Source organism: Oncorhynchus mykiss, chromosome 21, assembly GCF_057628025.1.
Source record: "Oncorhynchus mykiss isolate SJ-2025 chromosome 21, ASM5762802v1, whole genome shotgun sequence".
Classification (NCBI taxonomy): Eukaryota; Metazoa; Chordata; class Actinopteri; order Salmoniformes; family Salmonidae; genus Oncorhynchus; species Oncorhynchus mykiss.
This window is the reverse complement of record NC_143042.1, coordinates 51,697,501-51,722,844: the sequence shown is the minus strand read 5'-3', so window position 1 is coordinate 51,722,844 and position 25,344 is coordinate 51,697,501. Positions and strand designations below refer to the sequence as shown.

At 43.6% G+C, this 25,344-nt stretch overlaps 1 protein-coding gene across 1 annotated transcript in view; it reads left to right on the top strand.

Annotated features, from left to right (window-relative positions):
- arap2 (ArfGAP with RhoGAP domain, ankyrin repeat and PH domain 2) overlaps positions 1–25,344 on the top strand; it is a 230,983-nt gene that overhangs the window by 13,303 nt on the left and 192,336 nt on the right. The window contains exons 3-7 of the mRNA XM_036958269.2: positions 6,558–6,634; positions 9,595–9,671; positions 10,366–10,430; positions 16,188–16,589; positions 19,059–19,128. Of these exons, the coding sequence (XP_036814164.2) occupies positions 6,558–6,634; positions 9,595–9,671; positions 10,366–10,430; positions 16,188–16,589; positions 19,059–19,128 (691 nt within the window). The remainder of the gene's footprint in view (positions 1–6,557; positions 6,635–9,594; positions 9,672–10,365; positions 10,431–16,187; positions 16,590–19,058; positions 19,129–25,344) is intronic.

Genomic DNA, 25,344 nt, shown 5'->3' with positions numbered 1-25,344 from the left:
TGTAGCTATCTTGGCATTTTCTAACTGTAGACTGAAACACTTAATTACCCTTCCCAGTCGGGCTTCAACCAGTCCAGACTGCTTTACCCACAGAAGACAGAGCTTTTGGTCGACACCAGCAGCTGTGTTGACAACACTGGTATTGAAAGCTGTAGCTACACTTTGCATGTTGTCCATGACGACAATATAAGTTAATACAGTGGATGTTTCAAAGATCCGCGGTAGCAGAGAGCAGGACGTGCCATTTTGACAGAGGAGACTTGAGTGATAGAATGGACTGTCTTTCTCTTGAATGTCCCCCTCATTATCTCAACCAATCATGATGGCTAGGCAAGATTTAGTATTTTCTCTGTTTTAACAGATTTGTGATTTCACATTTTTTACTTATATTTACAGATTTCATACAAGTTTGTTATTAAGGCACATGAAAGTTCACATCTTCAAGAAGGCATTTCTGCAATACCCCCAAAAAATAAAATAAAACATTTTGATGAAACAACGCTTAAGTTCAAATGCCTCTCCTGTGAAGTAGTGACATGCATCATACGACCATCTTTCTGTAACGGTTTAGGAGACAAACAGCGCAACATTATTGGTTAACACTCAGAGCTCCGGAATTCCATAATTACAGGAATGGCTACGACAGTCATTCTGACCATTTCATATTTCAATCTTGTTAAGATTTCATTATGTTAAAATAGGTCATAAAACCCCAGGACACTAAATATTATATAAATATATATTTTAATTGTAATCAGTCAGAACATTTATTGATTGATCCAGAAGTATGTAGACTGTAAATACTAAAATAAGACCTAACCCTTATTGAAACTAATTTCATACATATGATAATCGATGTGGCCTAAAAACAAGAATAAATTGACAATATTGATGGGTGACAATATTATCAATTGTGAAATGGAGAATTAATAGATTGATGACCAGTGCATTGACAAAGAGTACCACTTTTTGATTGCTAAGAGAGCAGATTCAGTTATTTTGCCAAACGACTCTCAACATTGTGCGGATGGGCTCTGTTTGAGAATATAAACTGGGTGGTTTGAGCCCCGAATTTATTTATTTTATTTTACCTTTATTTAACCAGGCAAGTCAGTTAAGAACAAATTCTTATTTTCAATGACGGCCTAGGAACAGTGGGTTAACTGCCTTGTTCAGGGGCAGAACGACAGATTTGTACCTTGTCAGCTCGGGGGTTTGAACTTGCAACCTTCCGGTTACTAGTCCAACGCTCTAACCACTAGGCTACCCTGCCACCCCACAAATGTTGATTGGCTGACAGAAAAAAATATTTTTACTACTCTAATTACTTTGGAAACTAGTTTATAACAGCAATAGGCAAAGGGATGTATCCAGGCACTCCGTGTTGCGTCATGCTTCAGAACATCCCTTAGCCGTTGTATATTGGCCTTATACCACACCCCCTCGTGCCTTATTGGTTAAATCTTACTTGACTAGAATAAGGGCAGCTCCACACGTTCCTCATGTGAGTACTGGCGACAATCAGCAATAGCCATTTGTGACTCACAGCCTGGATTCGGTCTTATGTAGCAAAATTTAAAATGGTGTTTTTTACATTATATAAAATTAGAGACTCGGAGCTACAAATTGGTGTATCATACACTGCATTTGAGGAACAATGGGAAAGTTATTCTGCTTTGAAAGTTGTGTATCCCACAACTGTTGTGAGGGAGTGAAAGTTGTGTATCCCACAACTGTTGCGAGGGAGTGAAAGTTGTTAGGGACAATTTAGGATGATTCACAATAATTGTTTGCTAATATAATAATTGCTTTCCATAATGTAAATAAAGGTTCAAATGTAATTTTGCTAATGGCGAGACTAGTGAGATGTAAAAATCCTTTGCATAAATTGCCTACATTACTACAAATATTAATAGCTAATTATGGAAAATAAGAAACAGTATTGTTAACATATATATATATATATATATATATATATATATATATATATATATATATATATATATATATATCACCCCATGTTCAAGAAGGGCCTTTTCCCTTTATTCAGATTACAACTGCTCACTTTCAGTTGTTTGAAAACTAAATCGTCTACAAAATATCGTTATGTTTTAAACAAGCCTTAGAAAATGAGTTGCAATTTCAGTTTAATCCACCTGAAAAGACAGAACAAATAATACAACAAATATTGTGGTTAAACTCAAATATACTAATTGATTAAAAAAAATCTATATTAAAACATTTTTTTTTGTAAATTATATCATAAATAGGATTGGTGGAGTTATGTCACATGCAGCTAACACAGATATATGGAAATGTCTGCTCTACCCAAAATTCCAACCAACTAATTGCAGCATTACCACACAAATGGAAGAGGCAAGTGGAAGAGGGAAAAAGTAAGGAACTTGTCTTCAAGAACATAAATGGTTAAAGAAAAGTGTGATAAATAAAAACATATACCAATTTCATTTAAGGACCAAAAAAACTGACAGCTGTGCCATATACATTGCTAACTAGTTGGGAAGAGATTTTTGATGTACCGATTCCATGGCACATGGTTTATGAATTGACACGCAAAACACTAATAACAATATAATAACTAATAACAAGATAAACAATGTAAAACATACGGGGTTTGTAAAATGTATATAGGTTCAGAAATGTTGTGAAATAGCACAGTTACAAATAGAAATCAAACTGGACGGACATCAGAAATAGAGGAAGGACTAAAAACAAACAAAATATAACTATTGTGAAATAGATGGTGTTTGTTAAATGTGTACAATATGTATAAACTGAAGGTAGATGTCTAAGTGTTATTGTTTATTAGTTTACTCCAATTGGGGGAGGGGTGGTAGGGTTTGCCGGGAATAATAAAGGTATATTGTTAAAAAAGGTATGGAAATATATATTTACCCAAATAATATCTGGGGGATTGGAAATGATGCAGACAGTTACATTGATGGAAGCAACAATCTTTCTGCAATATTAAAGCTGATCACAACAAAAAAAAACACGAAAAAACAGTACACTTTAGCTTAAGATGTGTATAGCTTGCTAGCTACAGTGGGGAGAAGAAGTATTTGATACACTGCCAAATTGTGCAGGTTTTCCTACTTACAAAGCATGTAGAGGTCTGTAATTTTTATCATAGGTACACTTCAACTGTGAGAGACGGAATCTAAAACAAAAATCCAGAACATCACATTGTATGATTTTTAAGTAATTAATTTGCATTTTATTGCATGACATAGGTATTTGATCACCTACCAACCAGTAAGAATTCTGGCTCTCACAGACCTGTTAGTTTTTCTTTAAGAAGCCCTCCTGTTCTCCACTCATTACCTGTATTAACTGCACCTGTTTGAACTCGTTACTGTATAAAAGACACCTGTCCAGACAGTCAATCAAACAGACTCCAACCTCTCCACAATGGCAAAGACCAGAGAGCTGTGTAAGGACGTCAGGGCTAAATTGTAGACCTGCACAAGGCTGGGATGGGCTACAGGACAGTAGACAAGCAGCTTGGTGAGAAGGCAACAACTGTTGGCGCAATTATTAGAAAATTGAAGAAGTACAAGATGACGGTCAATCACCCTCGGTCTGGGGCTCCATGCAAGATCTCACCTCGTGGGGCATCAATGATCACAAGGAAGGTGAGGGATCAGCCCAGAACTACACGGCACGACCTGGTCAATGACCTGAAGTGAGCTGGGACCACAGTCTCAAAGAAAACCATTAGTAACACAATACGCCGTCATGGATTCAAATCCTGCAGCGCACGCAAGGTCCCCCTGCTCAAGCCAGCGCATGTCCAGGCCCGTCTGAAGTTTGCCAATGACCATCTGGATGATCCAGAGGAGGAATGGGAGAAGGTCATGTGGTCTGAGGAGTCAAAAATAGAGCTTTTTGGTCTAAGCTCCACTCGCCGTGTTTGGATGAAGAAGAAGGATGAGTACAACCCCAAGAACACCATCCCAACCGTGAAGCATGGAGGTGGAAATTCTTTGGGGATGCTTTTCTGCAAAGGGTACAGGACGACTGCACCGTATTGAGGGGAGGATAGATGGGGCCATGTATCGCGAGATCTTGGCCAACAACCTCCTTCCCTCAGTAAGAGCATTGAAGATGGGTCATGGCTGAATCTTCCAGCATGACAACGACCCGAAACACACAGCCAGGGCAACCAAGGAGTGGCTCCGTAAGAAGCATCTCAAGGTCCTGGAGTGGCCTAGCCAGTCTCCAGACCTGAACCCAATAGAACATCTTTGTAGGGAGCTGAAAGTCCGTATTGCCCAGCGAAAGCCCAGAAACGTGAAGGATCTGGAGAAGGTCTGTATGGAGGAGTGGGCCAAAATCCCTGCTGCAGTGTGTGCAAACCTGGTCAAGAACTACAGGAAACGTATGATCTCTGTAATTGCAAACAAAGGTTTCTGTACCAAATATTAAGTTCTGCTTTTGTGATGTATCAAATACTTGTGTCATGCAATAAAATGAAAATGAATTACTTAAAAATCATACAATGTGATTTTCTGGAGTTTTGTTTTAGATTCCGTCTCTCACAGTTGAAGTGTACCTATGATACAAATGACAGACCTCTACATGCTTTGTATGTAGGAAAACCTGCAAAATCGGCAGTGTATCACATACTTGTTCTCCCCACTGTAGGTAAACAAAGTTTAAGTTCACACACGGTACGTAACATTAGCTAACGAGCCAGCCAGCTAACATTAGCTAGTCAAACAACAATGAACAGTGCTTGGAGCTAACCAACCATGTTCAATGTTAGCTAGCTAACATTAGGCTCTAATTAGAACAGCAAACAGCTCTGGGAAACAAATAATATCAGCTAGGGAGCCAGCCAGCTAAAGTTAGCTTGAAATGAAACCACTTTCTGTCAAAATTTGAAAATGTGTAATATCTGAAAATGTACGTTAGTCTAGCGTTAGCTAGCTCCTATCTTATACAGTGAGGGGAAAAAAGTATTTGTTCCCCTGCTGGTTTTGTAAGTTTGCCCACTGACAAAGAAATGATCAGTCTATCATTTTAATGGTAGGTTTATTTGAACAGTGAGAGACAGAATAACAGCAAAAAAATCCAGAAAAACGCATGTCAATAATGTTATAAAATTATTTGCATTTTAATGAGGGAAATAAGTATTTCACCCCTCTGCAAAACAATTACTTAGTACTTGGTGGTAAAACCCTTGTCACAGAGGTCAGACGTTTCTTGTAGTTGGCCACCAGATTTGCACACATCTCAGGAGGGATTTTGTCCCACTCATCTTTGCAGATCTTCTCCAAGTCATTAAGGTTTCGAGCCTGATGTTTGGCAACTCGAACCTTCAGCTCCCTCCACAGATTTTCTATGGGATTACGGTCTGGAGACTGGCTAGGCCACTCCAGGATCTTAATGTGCTTCTTCTTGAGCAAGTCCTTTGTTGCCTTGGCCGTGTGTTTTGGGTCATTGTCATGCTGGAATACCCATCCATGACCCATTTTCAATGCCCTGGCTGAGGGAAGGAGGTTCTCACCCAAGATTTGACGGTACATGGCCCCGTCCATCGTCCCTTTGATGCGGTGAAGTTGTCCTGTCCCCTTAGCAGAAAAACAAAGCATAATGTTTCCACCTCCATGTTTGACGGTGGGGATGGTGTTCTTGGGGTCATAGGCAGCATTCCTCCTCCTCCAAACACGGCGAGTTGAGTTGATGCCAAAGAGCTCCATTTTGGTCTCATCTGACCACAACACTTTCACACAGTTGTCCTCTGAATCATTCTCTGAATCATTGGCAAACTTCAGATGGGCATGTATATGTGCTTTCTTGAGCAGGGGGACCTTGCGGGCGCTGCAGGATTTCAGTCCTTCACGGCGTAGTGTTACCAATTGTTTTCTTGGTGACTATGGTCCTAGCTGATCATTTCTTTGTCAGTGGGCAAACGTACAAAATCAGCAGGGGATCAAATACTTTTTTCTCTCACTGTACATCATCGTGCATGGACGCGTCTCCCTGTCAGGAATGCGATGCCACGTTTGCCCTTAGTTTGAAGGTAAAATCCGGAGACAGGTGTTTCCTCCATCTCTTTTAGTTATCATACTCTAATTCCACTGATTTCAAAACTGATTTCAAAACTCGATCCTCTAGAAAGTAGAGAGCTCCACTACACGATATATATTTTTTTAAAAAGGCACGTTCGACAGGATTACCAACACAGACTGACGAGCTTCCAATCCGAACTCTCATGGCTAGTGGGACGGTTGCGAGCTTTTTCTAAACCAACAAGGCTCGTAATTTTTACAATTTCAATCGTATTTACAGATGGCTTGTTATTAAGACACATGAAAGTTCACATGTTCAAGAAGGCATTTCTAGCAAAAAAAAACGCATTATGATGAAAAAACATTTTTTTTAAACTTTCAAACGTTTCTTAAATCGGGTCACATTTGGGGAACGTATCCTTTCTAGTGTTAACTCAAAGGCATATATATATATATCCTGATCCCTTGTGTGTCAGACAGTGTTCTAATAAAGGTTATTCCATTCTTTTCCCTCCTCAGGAGCTTGCCATCCACAACCGACCTTGAACACCTTCCCTGCGCCCAGGTTCCTGGCGGTGCTAACGGCAACCAGAAAGGTCTCCTAGCAACAAATCCTATTTCAGCTCTTCCTTGAATATTTTATATTATCGAGTCAGCAGGCACTACTATTGTTTGCCCTGATGAAAAAAAGGGGGGGGGGGGGGGGGGGGGGAAAGAGGGAGTGTGTTTTAGATTCATCACGGGGGGGGACCAACGTCACGTTTTGAGGTTGCTTTTGTCTTGCTGGGATTGCGCTCTCGCTCTCTCTCTCTCATCTTGCGTAGTGGTGCCAGTGAGGCCTAGTGTATATCCCGCTTCACTCTCCTAACTCCAGAAGTTTTTTTTTTTACTTTGTTGGTAAATTGACCTTTAATGATACATGCAATGTGTTGTGAGGTCTGTGTTGATGCCTCCCTCTGTCTATGGTGGCTCCAATATCTGTTGAATGTGGATCTGACTCTTTCCTTCCAAAAGTATATACAGTAAATACAACTTCCCCCTCTTTCTGCCTAGTTCCTACCTCTACTTTTCCTCCTCTTTTCAATTTACTTGGTCTCTCTCTCTCTCTCTCTCTCTCTCTATGTCTCGCTCTCTCTCTGTCTCTCTCTCTCCTCTCTCTCTCTCTCTCTTCTCTCCTCTCGCTCTCTCTCTCTCTCTCTCTCTCTCTCTCTCTTCTCTCCTCTCGCTCTCTCTCTCTCTCTCTCTCTCTCTCTCTCTCTCCAATAGATCGTGATAAACGACCCTACTGTCTCTCAGACACCAGACCTGTCCATAGAGATAAGGGTCTGATAGTGTGTTCCTCTTCAACATAGAAAGTGGATCTGTCTCTTTCCTTCCAACAGTAAATACAACTTCCCCCCCCTCTTTCTTCCTAGTTCCTACCTACACTTTTCCTCCTTTATTCGATTTACTTGGTTGCTCTCTCTCTCTCGCTCTCTTCCCCCTTTCTTTCTCCCCATTTTCTCTCCCTTTCTCTCTCTCTCTCTCCCCTTTCTTTCTCCCCATAGTCTTTCCCTTTCTATCTCTCTCTCTTTCTCTCTCTCTCTCCCCTTTCTTTCTCTCCCATTTCTCTCTCTCTATCCCCCTTTCTCTCCCTTTCTCTCTCTCTCTACCCTTTCTCTCCCTTTCTCTCTCCCCCTTTCTCTCCCTTTCTCTCTCTCTTTTTTTTCTCTCTCTCTCCCCCTTCTCTCTCTCTCTCCCCTTTCTTTCTCTCTCTCTCTCTCCCCCCCTTTCTCTCTCTCTCTCCCCCCTTTCTCTCTCTCTCTCCCCCTTTCTCTCTCTCTCTCTCTCTCTCTCTCTCCCCTTTCTCTCTCTCTCTCTCTCTCTCTCTCCCCTTTCTCTCTCTCTCTCTCTCCCCTTTCTCTCTCTCTCTCTCCCCTTTCTCTCTCTCTCTCCCCCCCTTTCTCTTTCTCTCTCAGCCCAATAGATCGTGATAAACGACCCTACTGTCTCTCAGACACCAGACCTGTCCATAGAGATATGGGTGTGATAGTGTGTTCCTCTTCAACATAGAAACACAGCCACCAGGTCCTACTATCTCCCAGTGCCTTACCTCGATGGCCTATCTAGTAGCTCGTATCTATGTATGTGCCTGGCTGTTTGTGTAGGTATGTGTGTGTCCGTCCGCCGGGGGATGTCTGCCGGCCCTTGCTGTCCCCAGGAGATGGGCGATGTTATTTGTCACTGTGACAGGCGGTGGCCCACACCGGGTCGCCCCGGGTCTATAGACTGATGGTGTCTGGGTGGTCTCATACTTCCTCCCCCTCTCCTCCCTCCTCGGCTGAGGTCCCCATTGGGCCTCACACAGGGCCAAGGAACGTCCTTGGTTTGGCTAGTGTCTGTCTGAGAAAGGGAGAACAAGTTTTTTGCAGAAGAGAGAGAGAGGAGGAGGGGAGACGACGGGGAGGGAGAAGAGAGGGAGGAGGAGGGGAGACGACGGGGAGGGAGAAGGAGGGGAGACGACGGGGAGGGAGAAGAGAGGGAGGAGGATGGGAGACGACAGGGAGGGAGGAGGAGGGGAGACGACAGGGAGGGAGGAGACGACAGGGATGGAGAAGGAGGGGAGACGACGGGGAGGGAGAAGGAGGGGAGACGACGGGGAGGGAAAAGAGAGGGAGGAGGAGGGGAGACGACAGGGAGGGAGGAGGAGGGGAGACGACAGGGAGGGAGGAGGAGGGGAGACGACAGGGAGGGAGGAGGAGGGGAGACGACGGGGAGGGAGAAGAGAGGGAGGAGGAGGGGAGACGACAGGGAGGGAGGAGGAGGGGAGACGACAGGGATGGAGGAGGAGGGGAGACGACAGGGAGGGAGAAGGAGGGGAGACGACAGGGAGGGAGAAGGAGGGGAGATGACAGGGAGGGAGAAGGAGGGGAGACGACGGGGAGGGAGAAGGAGGGGAGACGACGGGGAGGGAAAAGAGAGGGAGGAGGAGGGGAGACGACAGGGAGGGAGGAGGAGGGGAGACGACGGGGAGGGAGAAGGAGGGGAGACGACGGGGAGGGAGGAGGAGGGGAGAAGACGGGGAGGGAGAAGAGAGGGAGGAGGAGGGGAGACGACAGGGAGGGAGGAGGAGGGGAGACGACAGGGAGGGAGGAGGAGGGGAGACGACGGGGAGGGAGAAGGAGGGGAGACGACGGGGAGGGAGAAGAGAGGGAGGAGGAGGGGAGACGACGGGGAGGGAGAAGGAGGGGAGACGACGGGAGGGAGAAGAGAGGGAGGAGGAGGGGAGACGACGGGGAGGGAGAAGAGAGGGAGGAGGAGGGGAGACGACAGGGAGGGAGAAGGAGGGGAGACGACGGGGAGGGAGAAGAGAGGGAGGAGGAGGGGAGACGACAGGGATGGAGAAGAGAGAGGGAGACGGTAGGAATATGCTTCAACATGTTACCCAGAACTCTGAGGGGAGGATGCATCCAAGTGTTATGGTTATGTGGTGCAACAACAGTATGTAGACCTATACCATGAGCATTTGTCTGTGAGAGCTAATGATGTTTTATGTGTGTCCTTCTCTCTACTCTAGCCCCACTGCAAAGAACGTTGTCTCCCATTGTTCCTTATGGAGAAACATTCCTATACAACAACCCAGAGAACATACTGGTAAGGTGAAATACTGAAGTTGTATATGAAACCAAATAGGTGCGCTACTATTGAGCACTTAGACCTACAGTTGTATAGATTACATTCAATGTAAGAACATTATTTACAGCCAGGCAATGATAACACGATCTCCAGAGAGATTTGGTCACGGGGAGGCTGATCAGAGCCTGGTAGGCCCCACCTGCGGCCCCACCCCACCTGTCATATCCTTCCTACCTTTGATATGTGTTTATTGTTACCCCTTTCACAGAGTACATATTCTCAGAATCTTGACATGTTCACTGTTTTGAGATTATGTGGAAGTAGCTAAGATGCTAAGAGAGAAACTCACTATCCAGTTCTATTTTCTATATGTCTGCCCACACACATCCACTTCCCCCTGTCTCTTCTTTCACTGCAAATTGAGAGTAAACTTGAGCAAATTGAGAGTAAACTTGAGCAAATTGAGAGTAAACTTGAGCAAATTGAGAGTAAACTTGAGGCTCAATCAGTTTCACTTTGGCCTATGAGGTTAATAGAAATGTCACCTGCTAGCCTAGCCGCTAAGCTAACCTAGTCACTATGCTATCAGTCTAACAATGCCTGCTAGCCTAGCCGCTAAGCTAACCTAGTCACTATGCTATCAGTCTAACAATGCCTGTTTTGAAAGTGCCCTTGTGTGACTTTATGACTAATCTGTGTTATTCTGTCTCAGGACCAGGGTACTAAAGAACTGTTCAAGAAAGAAATCAAAGAGAATGTCAAGCAGAAGAAACCGAGGTGAGATGAGGGCCACTCCGATACACAATAGTTGCCCCTACAACAGTAAAGACTACCTTTGCTTAGGCCACAAATAGTCGAACAGTATTTCAAAAGAGAAAGGCGTTTAACTACTGAAATTGGTATGGTTGCTAAACCCTGCTTCAGTTGTCTCTACAGTATTGCAAAAAACAAAATTTGTAATTACATTTTTACAAACGCGAAGGTATTACAAGTAGCATTTGTAAAAAGCTTTACACAAATATTGTTGATTGATAAATATTGATTGATTTGATATATATATATACACTAATATATTAAAACTGTATTATTAACACAAAATAACTGTTTGGGTTTCATATTATTGGAAATGCTTAAAGCACTTTGGTCATCAAATGCACCTGCACTGCTCAAAAAAATAAAGAGAACACTTGAACAGCACAATGTAACTCCAAGTCAATCACACTTCTGTGAAATCAAACTGTCCACTTAGGAAGCAACACTGATTGACAATACATTTCACATGCTGTTGTGCAAATGGAATAGACAACAGGTGGAAATTATAGGCATTTAGCAAGACACCCCCAATAAAGGAGTGGTTCTGCAGGTGGCGACCACAGACCGCTTCTCAGTTCCTATGCTTCCTGGCTGATGTTTTGGTCACTTTTGAATGCTGGCGGTGCTTTCACTCTAGTGGTAGCATGAGATGGAGTCTACAACCCACACAAGTGGCTCAGGTAGTGCAGCTTATCCAGGATGGGACATCAATGCGAGCTGTGGCAAGAAGGTTTGCTGTGTCTGTCAGCGTAGTGTCCAGAGCATGGCGGTGCTACCAGGAGACAGGCCAGTACATCAGGAGACGTGGAGGAGGCCGTAGGAGGGCAACAACCCAGCAGCAGGACCTCTACCTCCACCTTTGTGCAAGGAGGAGCAGGAGGAGCACTGCCAGATCCCTGCAATATGACCTCCAGCAGGCCACAAATGTGCATGTGTCTTCTCAAACGGTCAGAAACAGACTCCATAAGGGTGGTATGAGGGCCCGACCTCCACAGGTGGGGGTTGTGCTTACAGCCCAACACCGTGCAGGACGTTTGGCATTTGCCAGAGAACACCAAGATTGGCAAATTCGCCACTGGCGCCCTGTGCTCTTCGCAGATGAAAGCAGGTTCACACTGAGCACATGTGACAGACGTGACAGAGTCTGGAGACGCCGTGGAGAACGTTCTGCTGCCTGCAACATCCTCCAGCATGACCGGTTTGGCGGTGGGTCAGTCATGGTGTGGGGTGGCATTTCTTTTGGGGGTCGCACAGCCCTCCATGTGCTTGCCAGAGGTAGCCTGACTGCCATTAGGTACCGAGATGAGATCCTCAGACCCCTTGTGAGACCATATGCTGGTGCGGTTGGCCCTGGGTTCCTCCTAATGCAAGACAATGCTAGACCTCATGTGGCTGGATTGTGTCAGCAGTTCCTGCAAGAGGAAGGCATTGATGCTATGGACTGGCCCGCCCGTTCCCCAGACCTGAATCCAATTGAGCACATCTGGGACATCATGTCTCGCTCCATCCACCAACGCCACGTTGCACCACAGACTGTCCAGGAGTTGGCGGATGCTTTAGTCCAAGCCTGGGAGGAGATCCCTCAGGAGACCATCCGTCACCTCATCAGGAGCATGCCCAGGCATTGCAGGGAGACCATACAGGCACGTGGAGGCCACACACACTACTGAGCCTCATTTTGACTTGTTTTAAGGACATTACATCAAAGTTGGATCAGCCTGTAGTGTGGTTTTCCACTTTAATTTTGAGTGTGACTCCAAATCCAGACCTCCATGGGTTGATATTTGATTTCCATTAATCATTTTTGTGTGATTTTGTTGTCAGCACATTCAACTATGTAAAGAAAAAAGTAGTTAATAAGAATATTTCATTCATTCAGATCTAGGATGTGTTATTTTAGTGTTCCCTTTATTTTTTTGAGCTGTGTACATATATATATATATATAAACTTTGCGACCTTTTGCCACATTTCAGGCTTCAAACATAAAGATATAAAACTGTATTTTTTTGTGAAGAATCAACAACAAGTGGGACACAATCATGAAGTGGAACGACATTTATTGGATATTTCAAACTTTTTTAAAAAATCAAAAACTGAAAAATTGGGCGTGCAAAATTATTCAGCCCCTTTACTTTCAGTGCAGCAAACTCTCTCCAGAAGTTCAGTGAGGATCTATGAATGATCCAATGTTGACCTAAATGACTAATGATGATAAATACAATCCACCTGTGTGTAATCAAGTCTCCGTATAAATGCACCTGCACTGTGATAGTCTCAGAGGTCCGTTAAAAGCGCAGAGAGCATCATGAAGAACAAGGAACACACCAGGCAGGTCCGAGATACTGTTGTGAAGAAGTTTAAAGCCGGATTTGGATACAAAAAGACTTCCCAAGCTTTAAACATCCCAAGGAGCACTGTGCAAGCGATAATATTGAAATGGAAGGAGTCTCAGACCACTGCAAATCTACCAAGACCTGGCCGTCCCTCTAAACTTTCAGCTCATACAAGGAGAAGACTGATCAGAGATGCAGCCAAGAGGCCCATGATCACTCTGGATGAACTGCATATATACTAACTCAGCAAAAAAATAAACGTCCTCTCACTGTCAACTCCGTTTATTTTCTGCGAACTTAATATGTGTAAATATTTGTATGAACATAAGATTCAACAACTGAGACATAAACTGAACAAGTTCCACAGACATGTGACTAACAGATATGGAATAATGTGTCCCTGAACAAAGTGGGGGTCAAAATCAAAAGTAACAGTCAGTATCTGGTGTGGCCACCAGCTGCATTAAGTACTACAGTGCAACTCCTCCTCATGGACTGCACCAGATTTGCATCAGTTCTTGCTGTGAGATGTTACCCCACTCTTCCACCAGGCACCTGCAAGTTCTCAGATATTTCTGGAGGGAATGGCCCTAGCCCTCAACCTCCGATCCAACAGGTCCCAGACGTGCTCAATGGGACTGAGATCCGGTCTCTTCGCTGGCCATGGCAGAACACTGACATTCCTGTCTTGCAGGAAATCACGCACAGAATCAGCAGTATGGCTGGTGGCATTGTCATGCTGGAGAGTCATGTCAGGATGAGCCTGCAGGAAGGGTACCACGTGAGGGAGGAGGATGTTTTCCCTGTAATGCACAGCATTGAGATTGCCTGCAATGACAACAAGCTCAGTCCGATGATGCTGTGACACACCGCCCCAGACCATGACAGACCCTCCACCTCCAAATCGATCCCACTCCAGAGTACAGACCTCGGCGCAAAGCTCATTCCTTTGACGACAAACACGAATCCGACCATCACCCCTGGTGAGACAAAACGGTGACTCGTCATTGAAAAGCACTTTTTGCCAGTCCTGTCTGGTCCAGCGCTGGTGGGTTTGTGCCCATAGGCGGTGTTGTTGCCATTGATATCTGGCGAGGACCTGCCTTACAACAGGCCTACAAGCCCTCAGTCCAGCCTCTCTCAGCCTATTGGGGACAGTCAGCACTGATGGAGGGATTGTGCGTTCCTGGTGTAACTCGGGCAGTTGTTGTTGCCATCCTGTACCTGTCCCACAGGTGTGATGTTCGGATGTACCGATCCTGTACAGGTGTTGTTACACGTGGTCTGAAAATGCGAGGATGATCAGCTGTCCATCCTGTCTCCCTGTAACACTGTCTTAGGCGTCTCACAGCAATTTATTGCCCTTGCCATATCTGCAGTCCTCATGTCTCCTTGCAGCATGCCTATGGCACGTTGATGAGCAGGGACCTTGGGCATCTTTCTTTTGGTGTTATTCAGAGTCAATAGAAAGGCTTCTTTAGTGTCCTAAGTTTTCATAACTGTGACCTTACAGCCTACCGTCTGTAAGCTGTTAGTGTCTTAACGACCGTTCCACAGGTGCATGTTCATTAATTGTTTATGGTTCATTGAACAAGCATGGGAAACAGTGTTTAAACCCTTTACAATGAAGATCTGTGAAGTTATTTGGATTTTTTACGAGTTATCTTTGAAAGGCAAGGTCCTGAAAATGGGACGTTTCTTTTTTTGCTGAGTTTAAAACGTCTTATGGCTGCAGGGGCAGTATTGAGTAGCTTGGATGTAAGGTGCCCAGAGTAAACGGCCTGCTCCTCAGTCCCAGTTCCTAATATATGCATATTATTATTAGTATTGGATAGAAAACACTCTGAAGTTTCTAAAACAGTTTAATTGATATCTGTGAGTACAACAGAACTCATATGGCATGAAAAAACCTGAGAAGAGATCCAAACACGAAGTGGGACATCTGAGGTTGGTCAATTTTCAACCCAGCCCCTATTGAATACACAGTGGGTTATTGGTTATGTTGCACTTCCTAAGGCTTCCACTAGATGTCAACCGTCTTTAGAAACTTGAATAAGGCTTCTACTGTGATGTGGGGCCGGATGAGAGCTCTTTGGGTCAGTGGTCTGGCAGAGGGCCAGGTCCTGGTCAGGAGCATTTCACATGATAACGACCTGCGTTCCATGGTATTTCTACAGACAATGGAATTCTCCGGTTGGAACGTTATTGAAGATTTATGATAAAAACGTCCTAAAGATTGATTCTATACTTAATGTTTCTACGACCTGTAATATAACGTTTTGAAGTTTTCGTCCGACGTTCGGCTGGACCTGCACGAGCGTTTGGATTTGTGTAATAAACGCCCTAACAAAAGTATCTACTTGGACATAAATAATGGATATTATCGAAACAAATCAAACATTTATTGTGGAACTAGGATTCCTGGGAGTGCATTCTGATGAAGATCATCAAAGGTAAGGGAATATTTATAATGTTATTTCTGATTTCTGCTGACTCCAACGTGGCGGATAAAAAATTGTTGGTTTACTTTTTCCGTAAAGTTTATTGCATGGTTTACTTTTTCCGTAAAGTTTTTTTGAAATCTGACACAGTGGTTGCATTTGTATTTTCATCGACATTTATAATGAGTATTTCTGTAAAATTATGTGGCTCTCTGCAATATCACCGGATGTTTTTGGAACTAGTGAACGCAACACGCCAATGTATACTGAGAATTTTTTTATATAAATATGAACTTTATCAAACAAAACATACATGTATTGTGTAACATGAAGTCCTATGAGTGTCATCTGATGAAGATCATCAAAGTTTAGTGATGAATTGTATCTCTATTTGTGCTTTTTGATACTCCTCTCTTTGGCTGGAAAAATGACTGTGTTTTTCTGTGAGTTGGTGGTGATAATCGTTAATCGTTTGTGGTGCTTTCACTGTAAAGCCTATTTGAAATCGGACACAGTGGTGGGATTAACAACAAGATTTCCTTATAAAACGGTATAAGATACATGTATGTTTGAGGAATTTTAATTATGAGATTTCTGTTGTTTTGAATTTGGCGCACTTTCACTGGCTGTTGTCATATCAATCCCGCTGATTTTTTTTATGGAAAATCTACATAAGCGTACAGAGGCCCATTATCAGCAACCATCACTCCTATGTTCCAATGGCACGTTGTGTTAGCGAATCCAAGTTTATCATTTTAAAATGATGTTAGCACAGCTGAAAACAGTTTTTTTTTATTAAAGAAGCAATAAATCCGGGAGTTGAGTATCTGGAGCATCAGCATTTGTGGGTTCAATTACAGGCTCAAAATGTCCAGACTGATGACTGATATACATGTATTGTTTGATTGATATATTAAATTCAACTCAATGTCACCCTATCCCACAGAAAGAAGCATGGTAAGATCAAGGAGTCCAGGAACAAGACACAGGTCCCTCTACCTACTTCAACGGTCCACAACCTCTATGAAGATGACTACTCTATAGTGGAAGAGTGCACCACCAGTTGGGAACTATCCAATCATGCTTGGCCTAACGCTGCTACGGCGACCCCGGAGCCCCTCCTCTCCGGCTCCCTGCCCGGCCCCGCCCTCTCCCAGGTCGTTCCCATGACAATGGTGGTGTGTGACCTCTACTCGGAGCCCTTTGACACGCTGGGTGGTCTAGTGAAGAATACGTTACCCGTGTTACCCGCGGACCACGCGGATAATATCTCCCCTTACGCCTGCTTCTACGGGGCCCCTAAGACCAAACTCAAGATGGGGTGGCTGGACAAGCTCTCACCGCAAGGGTAAGACCACAGGATGAAATAGAACATCACATAGTAGTATTCTATTATACTATTCTATTATGGTATGCATTAGTTGAAGCTCAGTGTTACATTGAAATTTACCTACCATCATATATGAGCCAATATCACACTAATGTCGGTGAAAATTCACAAATCAAATTGATTGGAGGTACACAACACACTCCTTGCCTATCGTCATGTGCCGTCCGGCTGTTACAGAGAACGACATACCGGATTTCTAACAGGGTCGTTAGCAATTGAGTTTTCTGCGTTTACCTAGCTCAAATTCTACATTTCGGATTAAAAACTAAACTATAGTGTCCATTTCAGTAACCTTTTGGATTTAAAACATTTTGGATTCAAATCGAATCAAATTGTATTTGTCACATGCGTACAACATGTGTAGACCTTACCGTGAAATGCTTACTTACAAGCCCTTCACCAGCAATGCAGTTCAAGAAATTGAGTTAAGAAAATATTTACGAAATGAACTAAAAGTGGAAAAAAAAAAAAAAAAGTGACTAAGTTTGTAGGTGCAACCTTTTTTTTAGAATTTAATCGCTCTCACATGCACATTTTTGTCTCAATAATGTGCTACCTTTTTGTAGCATTTCTGACATCTTTTCAGCTGAATCTCAGAGCTCTAACTGGGTCAACTCGGTTGCTCGGCAACAACACAGCTGCCACATCCTGCCAGTTGTAAGAAGTGGCTGAGAACAAATCTAGGCTACTGTTGCTAGCTAGCTGTATGTCGGTATTCAAGCTGAGGATAATAAATATTTTTTTTTTTTGATTAGCTAGCTAATGTTATCTAGCTAACGTTTCTTGTCCAAAGTCCAGCAGCTAGCCTCTGTAGCTAGCTAGCTAGCTAACACCAGTCAGCTGAAAGCTATCTAATTAGCTACCGAAAACAGGCAAAGAAAGGTAGCAAGCTATATATATATTTTTTTTTATGGAAGGTTTGTTACATAAAAAACTTCAGCCACTAGCTAGTTAGAGCCAGATGAAAACAGCTGACAACAACAGCTCGACACAGAAGCTAGATAACGATAGATAGCTCACGTCCAAATGCCAGTCCTACATTTTCCCACAAAACATACCCAGCTAGCTACATCAGTTCAAAACCAACACCAGTGGTTCAGCACTAGGGGTGGGGGGAGGGGCTAATGCCCCTAATGGGGGTATATAAATGTGTAGGATTTACAAGCCGTATAAGGAACATGTAAGATGTGGCCCTAGTGTACAAGGGGGATCTTTTTGTTGTGTCTTTATGGCTGAGGTACACTTCAAAGGTCATTAACTTTGTAGTATATGGCCAATATATCACGGCTAAGGGCTGTGTCCAGGCACTCCGTGTTGCGTCGTGCTTAAGAACAGCCCTTAGCCGTTGTATATTGGCCATATGCCACACCCCCCTCATGCCTTATTGCTTAAATGTAAGAATATCACAATGAATTGAATTTCACCTTCTGAAAACAACAGAAAATTACTTTTGACTATCCATGGTAAATTCTAGCATACTTTGATAGTTAGTTCAAAACTGATTTGAGCTATTAGCCACCAGACCAGTGTTTAAACCAGCAACCCTTGCAGTTGTACAAGCACACCACCTGTGCCATTAATGCCCAGACCTTTTGGCAGAGGTCAAAGGTTACACTAACACTGCCTGAGGCAGACTTGGTTTTCGTTTTTTACATCTTTCGGTTTTGTACACCAGCTTCAAAAAGCTGAAAGTACAATATTTTTGGTTATTTATAATATATTTCAGAGCGCTTTAGATGTATAAATAAATCTCTACACTACACTTGCTTGTTTTGTCACATAAACTGAAATTAGGCAAACTATTAGAATTTTAGCAACCAGGAAATGGAGTTAGCGATTTTTCTGCATAGTGTACCTTTTTTAAAATACCCAGGCGTTGTAAGATCTGGTATGCGTCTGCAATGTAGTCGTGCAGGAACTCGACCAAGGACTACCCAGAATCCTCAAGTGGGTTAACAGAGCTTCTTGTTTCTGTTCTCTTCTGTTTAGGTGTGAGAAACCAAACCTTATTTTAGTTTTCACAACCTCAGAGCGGTTTCTTTACTTTATATTTGTATTTCTCTGCTTGTTTATGCTTTCATAGTTCCTCTTGCAACAAAAAAAAATCTGTCACTTCCCTTTTTTTTGTTTTGTGCCCTTCTTCTGAAACCACACGATTAGCATAGAGTTGTCAACCTGCCTTAGTTTGAGATGTTGAATATTCATTAATTTTAACAGCATAACCCACACCCTGTTTTACAGTACCATATGGCAGGCTTGTGTATGATACTATTCTACTGTACAGCATGAACTTGATTTAACTTGTCTTGTGGTTGGGTGGAGATGCTGTTCTGTGGTAGTGCATAGCAACACTTTTCATTTAAAAAATGTGTTTTGTTTACATTCATACTACTTTCAGCTCTTCAACTTTCCTTCTTTCACTTTCAGAAAGTGTGTCTTTCAGAGAAGATGGGTGAAGTTTGATGGAGAGAACCTCTCTTATTACAACAATGATAAGGTCAGTCGCACACACGCACGCACGCGCACACGCACGCACACACGCATACACACACACACACACACACCAAGTGCTTTCACCTCTAACGTTTTGCACGCTACCACTACACACACACACACACACACACACACACACACACACACACACACACACACACACACACACACACACACACACACACACCAAGTTGCTTTCACCTCTAACGTTTTGCACGCTACCACTACCACACTAACAGGCATGTCTTCTAATCAACCACACACGTTCATAACTTCCTCCTACACACACACCTCCACACATCACATCTTCAATTATCTGAAAGAAAGGTATTCTGTACCACTACGATAGTAGGTACAGTACCTACAATGAGGTCCAAATGTATTTGGACAGTAATAGATGTTTTGTTTGTTTTGGCGCTGTGGTGTAAAATGGGGGGAGGGGAGAAACTATGTTCAAAAAGTGCCTCATTTCTAAACAGTTCACCTGATAAGGATGAAAATAACCCTCAAATAAATCTGACAGTCTGGACTAACAGCATAGTAAAATGTATAATTTCACACCCAACGTGCTGAAGGAAAACAAAGAAAGACAAGTCACTGTCCAAAGACAAATACAGCACATCCACCCCTCTAATACATCCACCCCTCTAATACATCCACCCCTCTAATACATCCACCCCTTTAATACATCCACCCCTCTAATACATCCACCCACACATCCACCCCTCTAATACATCCACCCACACATCCACCCCTCTAATACATCCACCCCTCTAATACATCCACCCCTCTAATACATCCACCCCTCTAATACATCCACCCCTCTAATACATCCACCCACACATCCCCCCTCTAATACATCCACCCCTCTAATCCATCCACCCCTCATATCCATCCACCCCTCTAATACATCCACCCACACATCCACCCCTCTAATACATCCACCCACACATCCACCCCTCTAATACATCCACCCACACATCCACCCCTCTAATACATCCACCCACACATCCACCCCTCTAATACATCCACCCACACATCCACCCCTCTAACACATCCACCCCTCTAATACATCCACCCACACATCCATCCCTCTAATACATCCACCCACACATCCACCCCTCTAATACATCCACCCACACATCCACCCCTCTAATACATCCACCCACACATCCACCCACACATCCACCCCTCTAATACATCCACCCACACATCCACCCCTCTAATACATCCACCCACACATCCACCCACACATCCACCCCTCTAATACATCCACCCACACATCCACCCCTCTAATACATCCACCCACACATCCACCCCTCTAATACATCCACCCACACATCCACCCCTCTAATACATCCACCCCTTAATACATCCACCCACACATCCACCCCTCTAATACATCCACCCACACATCCACCCCTCTAATCCATCCACCCCTCTGATCCATCCAACCTCTAATCTGTCCACCCACACATCCACCCCGCTAATCCATCCACCCCTCTGATCCATCCACCCTCTGATCCATCCACCCCTCTAATCCATCCACCCTCTGATCCACCTAATCCTCTGATCCATCCACCCACACATCCACCCCTCTAATCCATCCAACCCTCTGATCCATCCACCCCTCTCATCCATCCACCCTCTGATCCATCCACCCTCTGATCCATCCACCCTCTGATCCACCCACCCTCTGATCCATCCACCCCTCTAATCCATCCACCCTCTAATCCATCCACCCTCTGATCCATCCACCCCTCTAATCCATCCAACCCTGTGATCCATCCACCCCCCTAATCCATCCACCCCTCTGATCCATACACCCTCTGATCCATCCACCCCTCTAATCCATCCAACCCTCTGATCCATCCAACCAACCATTGCATTGGGAAAGTGCACAGTGCATTCTGAAAGTACTCAGACCCCTTGACTTTTTCCACATTTTGTTACTTCACAGCCTTATTCTAAAATGGATTTAAAAAAATAAGGTATTAAGAAGAAAACTCAGAAATACCTTATTTACAAAAGTATTCAGACCCTTTGCAATGAGACTCGAAATTGAGCTCAGGTGCATCCTGTTTCCATCCTGTTTCTACAACTTGATTAGAGTCCGCCTGAGGTAAATTCAATTGATTGGACATGATTTGAAAAGACACCTGTCTATAAAACGTTTCAGTGCAAAAACCAAGCCATGAGGTCGAAGGAATTGTCTGTAGAGCTCCAAGACAGGAATGTGTCAGGGCACAGATCTCTGGAAGAGTACCAAAAAATGTCTGCAGCATTGAAAGTCCCCAAGGACACAGTGGCCTCCATCATTCTTAAATGGAGGAAGTTTGGAACCACCAAGACTCTTCCTAGAGCTGGCCGCCCGGCCAAACTGAGCAATCGGGAAGAAGGGCCTTGGTCAGGGAGGTGACCAAGAACCCGATGGTCACTCTGACAGAGCTCCAGAGTTCCTCTGTGGAGATGGGAGAACCTTCCAGAAGGACAACCATCTCTGCAGCATACCACCAATCATGCCTTTACCGTAGAGTGGCCGGACGGAAGCCACTCATCAGTAAAAGGCACATGGCAGCCTGCTTGGAGTTTGCCAAATGTCACCTAAAGACTCCCAGACCATGAGAAACACAATTATCTGGTCTGATGAAACCAAGAAGGTTCACCTTCCAACAGGACAACGACCCTAAGCACACAGCCAAGACAATGCAGGAGTGGCTTCGGGACAAGTCTGTGAATGTCCTTGATTGGCCCAGCCAGAACCCGGACTTAAACCGATCGAACATATTTGGAGAGACCAGAAAATCGCTTTGCAGTGACTAGGGTTGCAATGATTTGGAAACTTTCCAGTAAATGTCTGGAATATTTCTGGACTTTTTCCATGGGAAGTTAAGCCTGGGAATTTGGGGGTTTTTGCTTCAATTAATCAAAAATGTTGGCTTATAACAGTGAACCTTTTTTTTGTGGGATACACATAAGTTAATTCTAGATCTTGTGGCATATTTTGGTTAAAATATCCCCAATTCAATGGAATTGCAACCCTCTGCATGCACAGTGCATTCTTCCATCACATGTACAGCTGATTCTCAAGATCTTGCACACTAATGAGATGCTATTGAGCCCACACTACTACACTGTCTGAGCCAAGGACTACATGCTTTCTGGTTTAGAATACAATTCTGGGAGGGGTGAACGTATTTTATATGACATGCATTATTTTTTGTTAACTAGTAATAGTAGCCTAGAGCAAAGTGTGTTTAAATCATTTTTACTTAACACTTTCTGCTAGTTAGTTTTTGCTACCTTGAGCCTAGTAACTGAGGAGTGTTAATTCAACTGTGTCCATACATGTCTTGGACGTGTTTCTAAACATGTTTCAAGTTAAAACATTTATTTTACAAAGGAGTTTTTTTATCTAAATATTAATTTGTACATGGAATTGTATTTTTATTTTTTTTTACAATTAAAAAAAAAATCTTTACAGGAAAATGCCATGGGCACTATCTGATGTGTGGAGTCATTTCACTGCAGCTAATGTAGAACGAAAAGCTGTGTACATTTGCAAATACTGTGCCAAATCATATCTAAAGAATGCAACAAAGATGCAGAATCATCTGGCCAAGTGCATAAAGTTCCCTCAGTGCTAACATTAAGCAACCTCTGACAAAAGTCCCTCTACTTCTATTCAAGGTGAAAATGATGAATCAGACACCTTATTGATAGCAACAGCTCACGGTCCTCCTGGAATCAGAAGTTTTTTGACTCAATGGAGGAATGTAGTCAGAGAAATGCTGATGATTGTCTTGCTCGAGCTGTGTATGGAACTGGTTCACCTTTGATGCTCACAGGCAATGTGTATTGGAAGAGATTTCTGAATGTTCTTCGCACAGCATACACCCCTCCAACCAGACATGCTTTATCTACTCATTTGCTGGATGCAGAGTTCAACAGAGTTCAAGTGAAGGTCAAGCAAATCATAGAGAAATCAGACTATGATGGGTTGTCGTGGGCAAGGAATAATTAACTACATCATCTCCACTCCTCAGCCAGTATTCTACAAGAGACAACTGACACACCGGTCTCTACATTGCAGATGAGCTGAAGGGAGTTGTCAATGACCTTGAACCGCAGAAGGTATTTGCGCTGGTGACAGACAATGCTGCGAACATGGAGTCTGCTAGATCTAAAGTGGAGAAGTCTTACCCTCACATCACACACATTGGCTGTGCTGCTCATGCATTGAATCTGCTCCTCAAGGACATCATGGCACTGAAAACAATGGATACACTCTACACGAGAGCCAAGGAAATGGTTAGGTATGTGAAGGGTCATCAAGTTATAGCAGCATTCTACTTCACCAAGCAAAGTGAGATAAATGAGATCACCACATTGAAGCTGTTGGGAGGGGAGGGGGGGGGGTGTTGTCATCATGTTTGACAGTCTCCCGGAGCGGAAGGAATCTCTCCAAGAAATGTCAAAAGTCTGCCGATATGTCCAGCCCCATGAAGAGGATCCTCCTGGATGATGTATTTTGGGAGAGAGTGGTAAGCAGCCTGAAACCCCTGAAACCTATAGCAGTAGCCATTGCTCGGATTGAGGGAGCCAATGCCATCCTGTCTAATGTTTAGATTCTGCTTGCAGATGTAAGAGAATAAATCCGTACTGCCCTGTCCACATCACTGTTTCTCCAAGCAGAGGAAACTGCAGTTCTGAAATACATCAAAAAGCATGAAAACTTCTGCCTGAAGCCCATACATGCCACAGCGTACATGTTGGACTCCAAGAATGCTGGCAAGAGCAGCCTATCTGGTGCAGAAATCAACAAGGCCCATGGTGTTATCACTATCGTGTCTCGCCACCTTGGCCTGGATGAGGGCAAGGTTCTTGGCAGTCTGGCGAAGTACACTTCCAAGCAAGGGCTTTGGGATGGAGATGCAATATGGCAGTCGTGCCAACATATCTCATCAGCCACCTGGTGGAAGGGACTTTGTGGATCTGAGGCTCTTTCCCCTGTTGCCTCCATCATCCTCCAAATCCCACCGACATCAGCTGCGTCAGAGCGCAACTGGTCCTTGTTTGGGAACACACACACCAAAGCACGCAACAGGCTGACCAATACAAGGGATGAAAAATTGGTGTCCATCCGGGCACATTTGAGGCTTTTTGAGTCTGATAACGAGCCATCCTCAACAAGGTTGGAAAGTGACAGTGAAGATGAGGCGTCAGAGTCTGACGTTCAAGAGGTGGACATTGAGGAGGTCCATGGAGAAGACATGGAAGCCTGAGAGGAAGACAACCAAAGCTTTAGTTTCTAGACTATCATTTTACAGATGTATGTTGAAAACATTTTTGGGAGATGCGATGGATCGTTGGGGATCATTCAATATTCCCTTTCTTTTGTTGTTCAGTGAAATCATCCCGTGTCAAGAGTCAACTCATTTAATTGAAGTTCAGTTCGTAACATATTATTGTGATTTTTTTTTCTATTGGAAGGATTTATTCATTTGCAAGTATGTCTACTTATGATGAGGTAAAAACGTTTATGTGTCTGTCTCCATATGATATGGTAAATATATCCAATGCAAAAAACATCTATATTTTAAATGGTATTCATATTAATTTGCATATATTCCCGTTAATTCCCATATATTCCCATTAATTCCCACGGAAAGTTTACACCTAAGAAAATTCCCCAAAATGTTGCAACATTAGGTACAAAACCTATAGAGGGCTAGCAGTGACGCTCCACAGCCAACCTGACAGAGCTTGAGAGGATCTGCAGAGAAACTCCCCAAATACTGGTGTGCCAAGCTTGTAGCGTCATACCCAAGAAGACTCGAGGCTGTAATCGCTGCCAAAGGTGCTTCAACAAAGTATTGGGTAAAGGGTCTGAATACTGATGTGAATGTGGTATTTCCTTTATTATTTGTTATACATTTGGAAATATTTCTAAAAACCTGTTTTTGCTTTGTCATTATGGGGTATTGTGATGTCATTATGGGGTTTTGTGATGTCATTATGGCGTATTGTGATGTCATTATGGGGTATTATGGGGTGTGTAGATTGATGAGGGAAAAAACAATTTAATCAATGTTAGAATAATGCTGTAACTTAAAAGTCAAGGGTTCTGAATACATTCTGAATGCACTGTATATACTAAAGTATGTGGACGCCCCTTCAAATGAATGGATTTGGCTATTTTAGCCACACCCATTGCTGA